The sequence below is a fragment of the Amblyomma maculatum genome, unplaced genomic scaffold (genome assembly GCF_055883805.1).
Source record: "Amblyomma maculatum isolate TAMU_Amacu unplaced genomic scaffold, ASM5588380v1 scaffold_24, whole genome shotgun sequence".
Taxonomy (NCBI): domain Eukaryota; kingdom Metazoa; phylum Arthropoda; class Arachnida; order Ixodida; family Ixodidae; genus Amblyomma; species Amblyomma maculatum.
Window position 1 is genome coordinate 1,687,612 of NW_028146749.1, and position 11,319 is coordinate 1,698,930.

The 11,319-nt window shown below is 50.2% G+C and overlaps 1 protein-coding gene across 1 annotated transcript; it reads right to left on the reverse strand.

Annotated features, from left to right (window-relative positions):
- Nucleotides 1-330: 330 nt before the first annotated feature.
- On the reverse strand, nt 331-5,561 carry LOC146170979 (uncharacterized). The gene is given in 2 exon segments (XM_084586567.1): nt 331-3,005; nt 3,007-5,561. Coding segments are annotated over 2 exon segments (4,377 nt in total). The 5' UTR covers nt 5,155-5,561; the 3' UTR covers nt 331-776.
- Nucleotides 5,562-11,319: the final 5,758 nt, after the last annotated feature.

Sequence of the window (11,319 nt, forward strand, 5' to 3'; positions counted from 1 at the left end):
AGTTCCCTATAAAATAAGCAGCCGTCGTCAGGGAACGGCAATACAAATACAGGCAATGTAAGATACAGATTGCCGACGAACTGACAAGCAACGGCAAGATATATTTCTCGAACGTATTGGGTGCTTTATTTCTCGAACACTAGCGGGAGGTTCAATGACTAATGTCTAACGTATTTCTATGATCATGTAAATTTTTAATATTGGATGTACCGGTTTATGCGGGCTAGACTGAAGTCTTCCATCGACGCTCGCACGTACTGAAAACGCTGTGAATGGTGTTTTAGGCTAGGCTAGCGTGCTTTTTGCGCCACATCTAAATAGAGGTGTTAGCAGACACTCAAATAAACAAGAACTAATTTATTGAGGTCGCATTAGGAAATTAGGTGGATGTCAGTCCGCAAGAAGAACGCGCCTGTGCGAACTCCGCTGTTGCGATGCGTGTCCGTCCAATCGCTCGGTCCAGCTTCGACTGACTCTCTAGGTATTCACATTTCACACCTTCACATCGTTCTTCCCACGGTTGAATCCTGGTTACGGCACGTACACCAGTCACACACACGTCAGAGACGGCTCGCCCTCTCTCCTCACGTGATCTTCTCTCCGGTTTCGTGCGCTGCGGCGACGGCCGTGAGAAAGTTCGTTGTAGCCTTGGCTGGGCGCGGTGTCGAATAGCGGCGTCAGCGTTCGATGGTCAAGGTAAACAATGCCTAGACGGGCTCTTTGGTCGGCGTAGTCGGCGTAGCGCTGACACGACCCTCCCGAATTTGCACCTGTCCTCAGGTGCAAGCATTTCGGGGAGACGGCATAAGCTCATTAGCGACGAGATCGCGCTCCTTGTACCTCCGCAGTTGTTCAACGTTCACTGTTTTTCGGTTGATTTTACCAGGTGCGTGGTGTAGCCTTTCTATGACTACAAGGTTTGGCTCGATCACTTCTGTAATTTCAAAGGGGCCTTCGTAGCGCGCGTCAAGTGTGTTCCGTGCGCCGGCTTCGAGCACGACGAGATCACCGGGATGAAATTCTGGGGCCCGTCGCCTTGAGTCATATCGGGCGGTTGATTCTCGTTGACTCTCGAGAAGGCAGTCCCTCGTTTCCGCACGTCCCTTTGCTAGATCGTGGAGTCGCTCCGCTTCTTCGATCTCGTTCTCAACTGAAGCGATGTTGAGCTCTCCGGGAATTTTTGGGTCGTAGCCATGCATTAGCCAGAAGGGGCTGTAGTTTCCGTGACGGTGTTTAGTAGCGTTAATAGCGAACGTTGCTTTGTGAAGTTGCTTCTTCCATGCACCATTGTTCTCGATGGTCTTGCGAAGCACTTGTTTGAGGGTTCCGACCATTCTCTCGATAAGACCGTTGGATTGAGGCCAATACGGAGGGGAGTTGATGTGGGTAATCCCGAGCCTGTTGTGAAACTGTGCTGTTCGTTTGTTCACAAATCCTCTAGCCTGATCAGTGATTATGATGCTCGGAACGCCAAATCTTGGGATCCATCTTTCGGTCAGAAATTCGAGGTAGTGTGCTGACGAAGTGCTCGGCACGGCCACAGCGTCCATGTATCGTGTTGCGTGGTCAATGCACACAAGCACATAGCCGCTGTTTCCGTCGAGAGGTCCCATGTGGTCCAGTGAGATGACAACGTTCGGTTCGGTAGGAATGTCTCTTGGCCGGAGGCATCCTTCGTTTCGCGTGGTGCGGGCATTTATTGTCTGGCACGTGTGGCAGGTCTCTATGTACTGACGGATGTCCTTGGTCATAGACGGCCACCAGTACTTTTTCTGAATGAGGTCTTTGGTTTTTTCGAGGCCGAGGTGTCCGTTGTTGTCGTGGAAAACCAGCATGACGTTACTTCGGAGAGTGGCGGGGACAATCACTCGCTTGCATATACGACCTTTCTGAAACGATCGCTTGATTACGATGCCATTATCAATTTCGTAGTCAGATGTGTCGTTCGCAGCCTCGGTCCGGAACTTTTGGCAGTCTGGGTCGTCTTCTTGTAGCTCGCGTAGACGGCTGTGTTCGCTGACGATTACGGTGAGACAGAGGAGGTCGTGAGCTGAAAGTCGCTCTTCGCTTGATTCAGTGGCGTCTGCCTGTCTTGAGAGTGCGTCTGCCGCGGTGTTCTGGCGTCCAGGCTTGTGCTTCACATCAAAGGTGTACTCCGCAAGGTCGAGGGTCCATCTTGCAAACCTGCGGTTGGTTGCACCCTTTTTCACCAAGTACGACAGGCTGAAGTTGTCCGTGTACACCGTGAATCGTGGGCCTCCTCGTAGGTAGATTGCGAACTTTTCGGTGATAGCCCAGTGAAGGGCCATGCACTCGAGCATGTTTGAATGTAGTCCCCTGTCGTGCTTGTTTAAAGCGCGGCTTGCGTATTCGATTATACGCTCCTTTCCGTCTTGAGTTTGGGAGAGTACCGCCCCAAGTCCTGTCTGAGAGGCGTCAACATGCACATAGGTAGGACAGTCTGGACGGAAGTTCGCCAGAGTGGGCGGACTTTTAAGGGCCGTTTTCACGGTGTCGACAATTCTTTGGTGCTCGCTTGTCCAGACGAATGTAGCATCACTTGCGAGAAGCTGACGTAGCGGGTATGTGAGCTTGCTGAACTGTGGCACAAACTTGCGATAATGGTTTGCGAACTGGAGGAATGAGTACAACTTCTTCGCGTTGCGATGCGGTTCGAACTTGTCTATGGCGGAGACCCTTTCTTCGTCGAGCGTTCGCCCTTCTGCCGATATCACGTAGCCTAGAAATTGAACTTTATCTCGCACGAACTGGCACTTTCGCATGTCCATTTTTAGACCGTTGATGACGATTCTTCTTAGCGCCTCTTCAAGCAGGTTAAGTGCCTCTGTAACCGTTGCTGCTCCCTGTCCGACGTCGTCCATATACGTGGACGTTCTGCCGAGGCCATCGAATGTGCGACGCATCACCCTCTGCATCGTCTGTGGTGCCTTGCAAAAGCCGAAAGCCATGCGAAGATACTCGTATTTTCCGTCGGGGGTGACGAATGCTGTGTTCGGCGTGGGGACACATGCCAAGAGTGTTCGTTTTCGACGTGAAGGCCTCATGATGCTTGTGTAGGATAGATCTAAGCGCATCCTTTTCGCCAGCATTAGCGTGCTTGGTCATTTTTGATACCGCGTCTTCTACCAGAGTCTTGAAATCTTCGTCGGGAACGCAGTCCTTCGCACTGAATCGCACAAAGCCATTATCGTAGGAAGAAGGCTCAGCGGCTTGCTGACAGAATGAAGCTATCAGAGCCTCTCCCGTTCGTTGCGTGGATTTCGGACGCTGGGTTGACGAGCTCGATGACGCGTCGGCAGTTTCGGTCACTTGCACGAGAGTCACATCATTAGTTGGATGGAAGGTCACATCCACGTTGGCGGTGCGGCGCCAGTCGGATCCGAGAATAAGGTCTATAGATTCCGGCAACGGCGCGACGACTACGTCTCGGAGAAGCACTTTCGTTGTTCCCACGTCAACACTGAGCGTTGCCGCGCGTGATGGATTAATAGTTTGGTTTAAGACCTGGATCGACTCCGTAGCGTGCCGGGCGTGCGTATCAATGTCCGCGCAAAGTGCCTCTTCACTCAGAATTGACACATTGGCTCCACTGTCAATACAAATCTTGAGCGGCCTGTTGTTTACGCGTCCCGTAACGATTGGCAATGTGCCGCCGGTGGAGTGCAAGAAACAGTTTGCTTGCCTGTTGGGTGGTGTGCCGCTGTTGGCGCTGTTGAACCTGGCAGATCGTCGCTGCTCTGCCCGGATGGTAGCTGCGGTTTTGGGTTTGCTGCATTCTCGGGATAGGTGGCCGGTGTCGCCGCAGTTATAGCACGACCTTGCGGTAGGCTGTCTCGACTGCGTAGATCTTCGGGTTTCGTGCGCCCTGTCGTCATCTGGAGGAGCGTTGGACACTCCGCTGGATCGCCTGAATTGACTGCGTTGACTCGTTAGGCGGGGTCGTGCGTCCTTGTCGTTGAAAGCGGGCGAAGTTGTCGTGCGGCGTCGCGAGTCAAGTGGGGCTGCACGGTCGATCAACTCCGTCACTGTAGTGCAACACTGCGCTGCAAGCGGATTCGCCCAGGTGTCGTCTTCTATTCCACTCAGTATTAGGGAGATCCTTTCCTCGGTGGCGAATGGGTACGGCGCCTTGTCGAGGACAGAGTTCTTCGAATACATGTATTCCACGATGGACTCGGACGGTTCAAGGCGTCGTTTCCCTTGGAGGTCAAGGAACTCTTGCATTGAGAGATTTCGTTTGAAGCGTGTGGTGAGGGCTTCTTTCCATTCGGGCCACGTGTTGCACATTGTCCCGTACGAGCTGTGCCAGTCTCTCGCAGCTCCCGTTAGACGTGTTGCCGCGCTAGCCAGCGTTAGTGACTCCGTCCAGTGCGCTAGAGCAGCGATGCGCTCTACTTGGGAAATCCAGCCGCTTACACTTTGGTGTGGCGATCCGTCATACAAAGGGATGGCGGATGATGTGTCGCCCGTTGAATGGATCTGCACTGGTGCCGTGGGTGCGGGAGTCCTCGTCAACGCGTTGGCCAGCTGTGCTTGCGTGGTGGCGATCATGGCTAAAATCGCAGCCATATTCGGTCCTCCGTCACCAATAGCGTACGTTGGCGTTATCGGTATCTCCGTAGTTGCAGCTCTCGTGTCGTCAGCTGGAACTTGAGCGGGTGGTGGGCTTGGTGCAGAACTCGTAACGTTTTGCGCTGTCGTTGGGGCGTCTGCACTGACGTTGCCGCCCCCGTGCACTGCGGTAGCCGTGGTCGCCTGGGCAAGCTGCATTCGGACAGTCTCCACCTCGGTGCGTAGCTCCTTGATTGTAGACAGCGCCTCCAGGTACGCCTGCCTGTCGTAGTCGTTGGCAGCCTGGTTTAGCGTTGGCGTGTCCATATCTTCGGAGACTCGACCAACGTTGTCTTCGAGGATTCGTGAGACTAGATCGTCCTTGCTTCCGGAGCACGGCAGTTGTCTTGCTTTCAACTCGTCTGCAAGCTGCTTCTTCGTAGCAGTGCCCAAGCGATTGCGGTCGACCGAGGACAGCAGAATGTTGACGGTCGTTGAGTCGGAGCGAGTCGAGAGTGTTCGCCGTTGAGCCGCTGCGTCTTCAGTGGTTGCGTCTGACTGACATCCTGTCGACTGCGCCATGTTAGCAGACACTCAAATAAACAAGAACTAATTTATTGAGGTCGCATTAGGAAATTAGGTGGATGTCAGTCCGCAAGAAGAACGCGCCTGTGCGAACTCCGCTGTTGCGATGCGTGTCCGTCCAATCGCTCGGTCCAGCTTCGACTGACTCTCTAGGTATTCACATTTCACACCTTCACATCGTTCTTCCCACGGTTGAATCCTGGTTACGGCACGTACACCAGTCACACACACGTCAGAGACGGCTCGCCCTCTCTCCTCACGTGATCTTCTCTCCGGTTTCGTGCGCTGCGGCGACGGCCGTGAGAAAGTTCGTTGTAGCCTTGGCTGGGCGCGGTGTCGAATAGCGGCGTCAGCGTTCGATGGTCAAGGTAAACAATGCCTAGACGGGCTCTTTGGTCGGCGTAGTCGGCGTAGCGCTGACAGAGGCATGCGAAGATTGCTTGAAGACAGAAATTATGCCAGCGCTTACTGACGACTTTATTTAAATGTGGGCGAATACATATGAACTGGCAGTCCTACTCAAAACGAAATGAATGAATGAGAGCACATAGCAATGAACGAAACCACATAATGGACGACGTGAAAAAAAAAATCGCGACTTAGTGCAAGAATATGGTACAAACTTATAAAACTGTACAGAACTATATGAGAATATTAATGAACTGTACTAGGCCGTGAATAAATTAAGCTGCTAAATTTGAAAACACAAGAGCAAGGCAGAATGATTAAAGTCCTCAAACACGATTACTTGCACCTCCTCAGCTTTAGGTGCTTTACCTGCTCTGCTTTAGAGGTCTGCTCTTGGTTTAACGACTTGGCATAAAAACGCAATCGCATGAGGACGTAGAACTTCACTATGTTAAGTGTCATTTCTTTGTCATGAGTAGGGCAACCAAACTTCGAAACCTCTGCGCTTTGCAAAAACAAAGCAAATTCACGCATGCTATTTGCGTTAATCTTTCTTGAACTAAAAAAAAAAAACCGTGAAAGACTCTTCCAGCGTGTGCACGAGCTTTGCAAGCTCCGAGGACGGATAAAGAAGACCTCCGTGGTCGAAGTTTGAGATAAATTGATTTTCTTCTTTTTGTGCCGAGCACGATTTGCTTGAAATGAGATAAGCGGAGCAAGTACTGCATTTTGACTTCTTCGTGAACTTTCTATCGACATATCCTGCAATATAAGCTATGAGACGGCTAGAATTGTGCATAGTGACGTATCTGTGGTCATCTGAAGGAAGGGAATTCAAATTCGACGTCCTCGAGCCTTCCCTCGTCAACCAAACGGTCAAGCTCATCAATAGGATTTGAAAGAAGCTGGGTAGGTTTCTCGCTTGTACGGCTAAGTCCAAGTAAGGAATTTACAATTTCAGCATTATAACTTCCTGTCTTTGGGGGCTTCGCTAAGTTGTAAAATGCCAGGGCATTAGCTGTCACTAAAAATTGAGCCGGCGTGGGATGATCGTTGCAGCCATTAAATTGCCTCACGATGCCGAAGAGGTTTTCTAGTTTGTCTTGGCTTGGTCTCAATGTGATAATGTATGTAAAACCGCATTTTGCAGATAAGTGGTCAACGAGGTCGACTGTGGACTGCAAAGTTACCCGAAGGCCTTCCACGGTGCTGTTGCTTAGGAAACCATGCTTTCAGTGTATTTCGAGAAGGGAAGGGTTCGAATAGGGAAGGCAGCAGAAAGAGCGCGCAATGAGCAAGAAGAAAGAACAAAAGGAAGGAAAAGAGCATTCAGTAAAAGAAAGGGGGGGGGGGAGTCATACGAGACGGACGGAACTGTTACTGTGCTCTCTGCAAACATGTGTTTTCCTACTTGACCAATCATCGCTCTTCGCTCAACAACGCGCCATAGTGCAACAGCCAGAGAAGCAACGCGATGCAACAAAATTCACGCAGGAAACGAGCCGGAGAAGCAGACGCCCCAAGCGTTTCCTCTGCGGCGCGCGCGCTTGTGATGCGCTCCTACGGCTGACAGCGCCACCTACGCTTTTCATCGCTCCGGCGACCACGTCGCTCCCGTTGCCGCGCGCCGAAGACGGCACACTTCCCAATTCTAGAACACTATAGCGCGGCTATAGTGCCTAGAATATACTGGCTAGTGTGTCGAGCGCGCCGGCTGGGATGGCTCAGAGAGCAATGAATGCCGCCGGCGGCCGCATAGCGGCGCTGTGGTGCGAGAGGGTGCGAGCCGGTTTCTCGCGCACATTGCGCCGCGCTGCTGAGAGTTAGAAAGGGAGCTGCGCGTTGCTTTAGCTCAAGTTTAATACTTTGTTTTAGAGCTCTTTCAGGAGCTTAGGATTGATATAACGTTTTAACATGCTAATGTTAATATCGAATTGCTTTGTGCAGATTGCTCGAACTTGAAAGCTCAATCGGTACGTGAGCCACACGCTAACCCGGTAAACGCACATGAGAGCTTTCGCGTTTGGAGGAATTCAAACTCAAAGAATACAAGTCACGAAACACAGATTCGGTTTAATAGAACGAAGGCAGCATGTTTAATCAAAGGTGACAATGCGAGTCGAAGGCAATGCTGGCATGTTCTTCCCACTTGTCCAGATATCCTAAAAAGTCTTCCAAGAAACGCATGTCTGGGCTACCCGGCTTAAGTGCACGCTTGGTTATCCTGGAGGTCATTACTCGTATCAGGCGATTGATTAGCGTGACGAAGTCTTCTGTTGGTTGCACCCGAGTGTATATAGTCTCCACATGCCGCCATTGCAAAAAAAGTCCTTTAATAACCTCATCTCCAAAAAGTTGGAATGCAAGGTCAACCTTCATCTTTTCAAAGTTATTGGGTCTTAAGCATAAGCTAGGCTGTTATCCACGGAAGGTATCCGCATCCATGTAACCGGAATGAGAACGTCCTCAAACGAATGACGGCCTCCGTGGTGGTTAGGTGTCTGCAGTGTAGCCTGGCTGCCACTCTGTTCACCCACAATGCCCGCTTCACTGGAGCCGGAGGAGTCGTTGCAGTCTTGAAAGCCAGCTTCGAGAAAACAAGAGCCCTCGTTGATTTCCGAGCCCGAATCGCCGGGTCCAGTCCCTGCGTCCCGCTTATGGCGTTTACGAGGTGGTTGCTGCTCGCATATGTTTCTTTCCTTCCTTTTTGGTGCCGTCTTGGGCACAAGGTGTGGAGGCCCGGTATAATGTTAACGGTTTGAAAATAACGATGTTAAAATAACCATCTTCTACATGCTTCTGTTTCGCACCCCAGTTATGTAACCCCCCTCACATATTACTCCAATCGGAGCCCGTGAGGTATTTGAATAAAAAGAAAAAAAAAAACTGCAGAACACAAACGAGGAACCTTTACTTACAGCGGCTAATTAAGGTACATCGCGGCCTGCGATTGCACAAGGTTTTGCCGAAGTCACCATCTTTTGAATGAAGAAGCTGACGAAGTTTTTTTTTTTTTTTTTTTTTCTCAGATACGCAATATACACGAGACGCGGCCGGTTAATCGCGATGAAGCTCGAATTGGTAATGCCGCGCTTACGGTGAAACATGCGCCTAATATATAACTGCATCCATATGACATATGTGTAGCGCAAAATGACAATCGAGGGACACAGAAAAGGTACACAACACAGGTGCTGTCTGTAGCGCCTGTGTACACTCTTTGCGCTACACTCTGCCATGGAGCACCGTTACCGACTCGCCCAGGTTTGCATCCTTGTGAATATAAGTGCATGCTCTAAAAATGTTTCTCGCCAACAAAAGCAGTTGCCGTTTACCTTCAGTCATTTCTATCGATGCTTCGTTCCCATTGTACAGAATGCGTACTTACGTAGCATCAGATAGCGCAGTAATACGTACGCTCCTTGTTCTAGCGGTAGCCCCGTTTGCCAAAAAAGAAAGTCTTCTCTGTGCACCACCGCTTTCTCTTTGGCATCTTTCTCTGCAGTTTAGTTAGAGGCACTGGGGAAACAACAATCGGGAACCGCGCTTCACCACTGGCGACACAGTAAAAAAAGAAGGGATACAGGCGAGCACAGAACGCGAGCACAAAACGAGGAAAAAAAAAAACCGATGCAATCGTCGCCGAGCAGGTAGAAGTGCGGAACGACTCGCATGAGCAAACACCTACTCCGTAAATAAACTACTGCACCTTCGTGAAAGCAAAAGAGGCGCAGAAGCAGGTTTAACACGCACGCACAACACCTACAGATTGCCGTATTCTGAAGAGAGAAAACTGCGTCGTCTGCTCAGGTGGCACCCTCTTGACAAGCAGCGCCCTCTGCCGCTAACGATTGGCTTTCATTGCAAATAGCACCATCCTCGCCCATAGGGAAGCGCGGGCGCTCGTCACACTAACCAGTATATTCTAGGCACTATAGCACAAGCGTTTGCGGGTAGATCGGCTGGAAACGCTGATTGGTGGACACGCAGCGGCCTGGCGTGACGTTTTTCGCGTCACGCTCGATGCTTAACCGGATGTGACGTCAATGAAAACTGGGTTTGCTTGTTTTTTTCGTCCCTAACCCATCTAGGGAATCCCTAGGTACCGGCCGCTCCGGCGGCGCGCGCGATATGCCGGCATTCGGTTCGTGGTTCTCGCTGCGGCGCGTATTCGGCTCAAACCAGACAAAGATATCCTGTGAGAAAGAAGGAAACACTTGAAAAGAGAGAGGAGGATGCAATACAAGGCGCCACTTAAACCAGACCACGGCCGGTCTCGAGGGAGAGAGCGCTTCTCTTCTCTTACGGCCTCTCCAATGGGGTCTGTTTCAACCGCCCGCCGCGCCTCGGTGGGGTCGCCACCGCCCCACTGCTGCTCCTCCGCTACAGCCGTTCACGCGCAAGGGAAACGCGCGCTCGCTTTTAGCTTCGCCCGCGTCATTTGCAACTGGCAGGTCCTGACATTTCGCCCCTTATGGTTTATACAAAGTCCGTCATCAACATCGAACATTTATCGTGTACGAGGAATAAAATACAGTCAACAATCCGCTCACGCGCGCTCCTTCGTCAGTGCGGCCGTGCACGGTCGAATGAAGCTTCGGGTACACTTCAACATTTTTTGCCTCAAAGTTTTGTACAAAAATAAATTTACCAGGCTATGCAATCTGCCTTTGAATGTTTTAAACAGGTGTAGCGCGACCTGACGTGAGTGCATGGTGAACTGTTGGGTGGAGATTCTGTCAGCCGCTACCGTTTTCGTTTAGATCAGAAGGCACCGGCAAAAATTCATGGCGCGTCTCAGATTCAGAGTAAATAACAAAAATTTACCCATGTAGTAAAAATTTCACTTGTCTAGTGGACTGGGCTGTTCTAGCTTCGTTCAAAACGTATCAGTCGGTTGAAAGACCGAAGATGTATATGTAGTCTCGCGACTACTTTTAATCAATGAAATGGGCATAAACAGTTAAGCAGAATCGAAAAGAGCAGCAAACAATAAAAAAATTTTCCTTCAAAGTTTTACATTGCACTATATGTTCATCAATTCATCAAAATGCGACCTGCGTCTAGAAAATTCAGGCTCAAAATCTTCCTGCACGGCTTGTGCACATAAGGAGTTGGCCTTTCGGTCTTATCTGTCACTTTCCTGGTACAATTAATTGAGGAGAATTCTGAGAAATTTTTCAAATATCAAAGAAACGGACCTAATAACATAGCTGTTGTCAATTCCTTTCTGGCAACTCAGTGTTGAGTTCTGAAATGCAGACTGAATCAGGACCTTGAGTACTTCGAGAACATTTGTGTGTAGTAGGTGCACGGCAGCTTTTTCTAAAAAAAAAGGTTTGTCCAATAGGGCAACAAGCTCTGGTTTCGGATAATGCAGTCCACTAGAACATTGTCCTCGTAGAAGAGCGTACTACATGGGGTTGCTTCTTTCGCTAGTTTCAAGAAGAATAGCGCAAGCGTCAGACCCGAAGTTGATTAACTAAACGATATATCCAGCTACGTAAGGTGAACCGGAATATGTGACAGTGGAAAATGGGATGGTAGGAGATGCCATCACTTCCTTCCGTGCCTTGATTTTGCTCTCAGATGAAACGTCCGTCTTGACAATGTAGTCATGTATAGTCATGTGCCGCTAGCTGTTACGGCCCTCGCATCTGGCATATGTCATTCCCTTCCGCCCATTAACCTTACTTTCCCGAAGAGAGCCTCAATTTGTCGCTATATAAGGCTTGACATGAGTCTTCAGTGAGA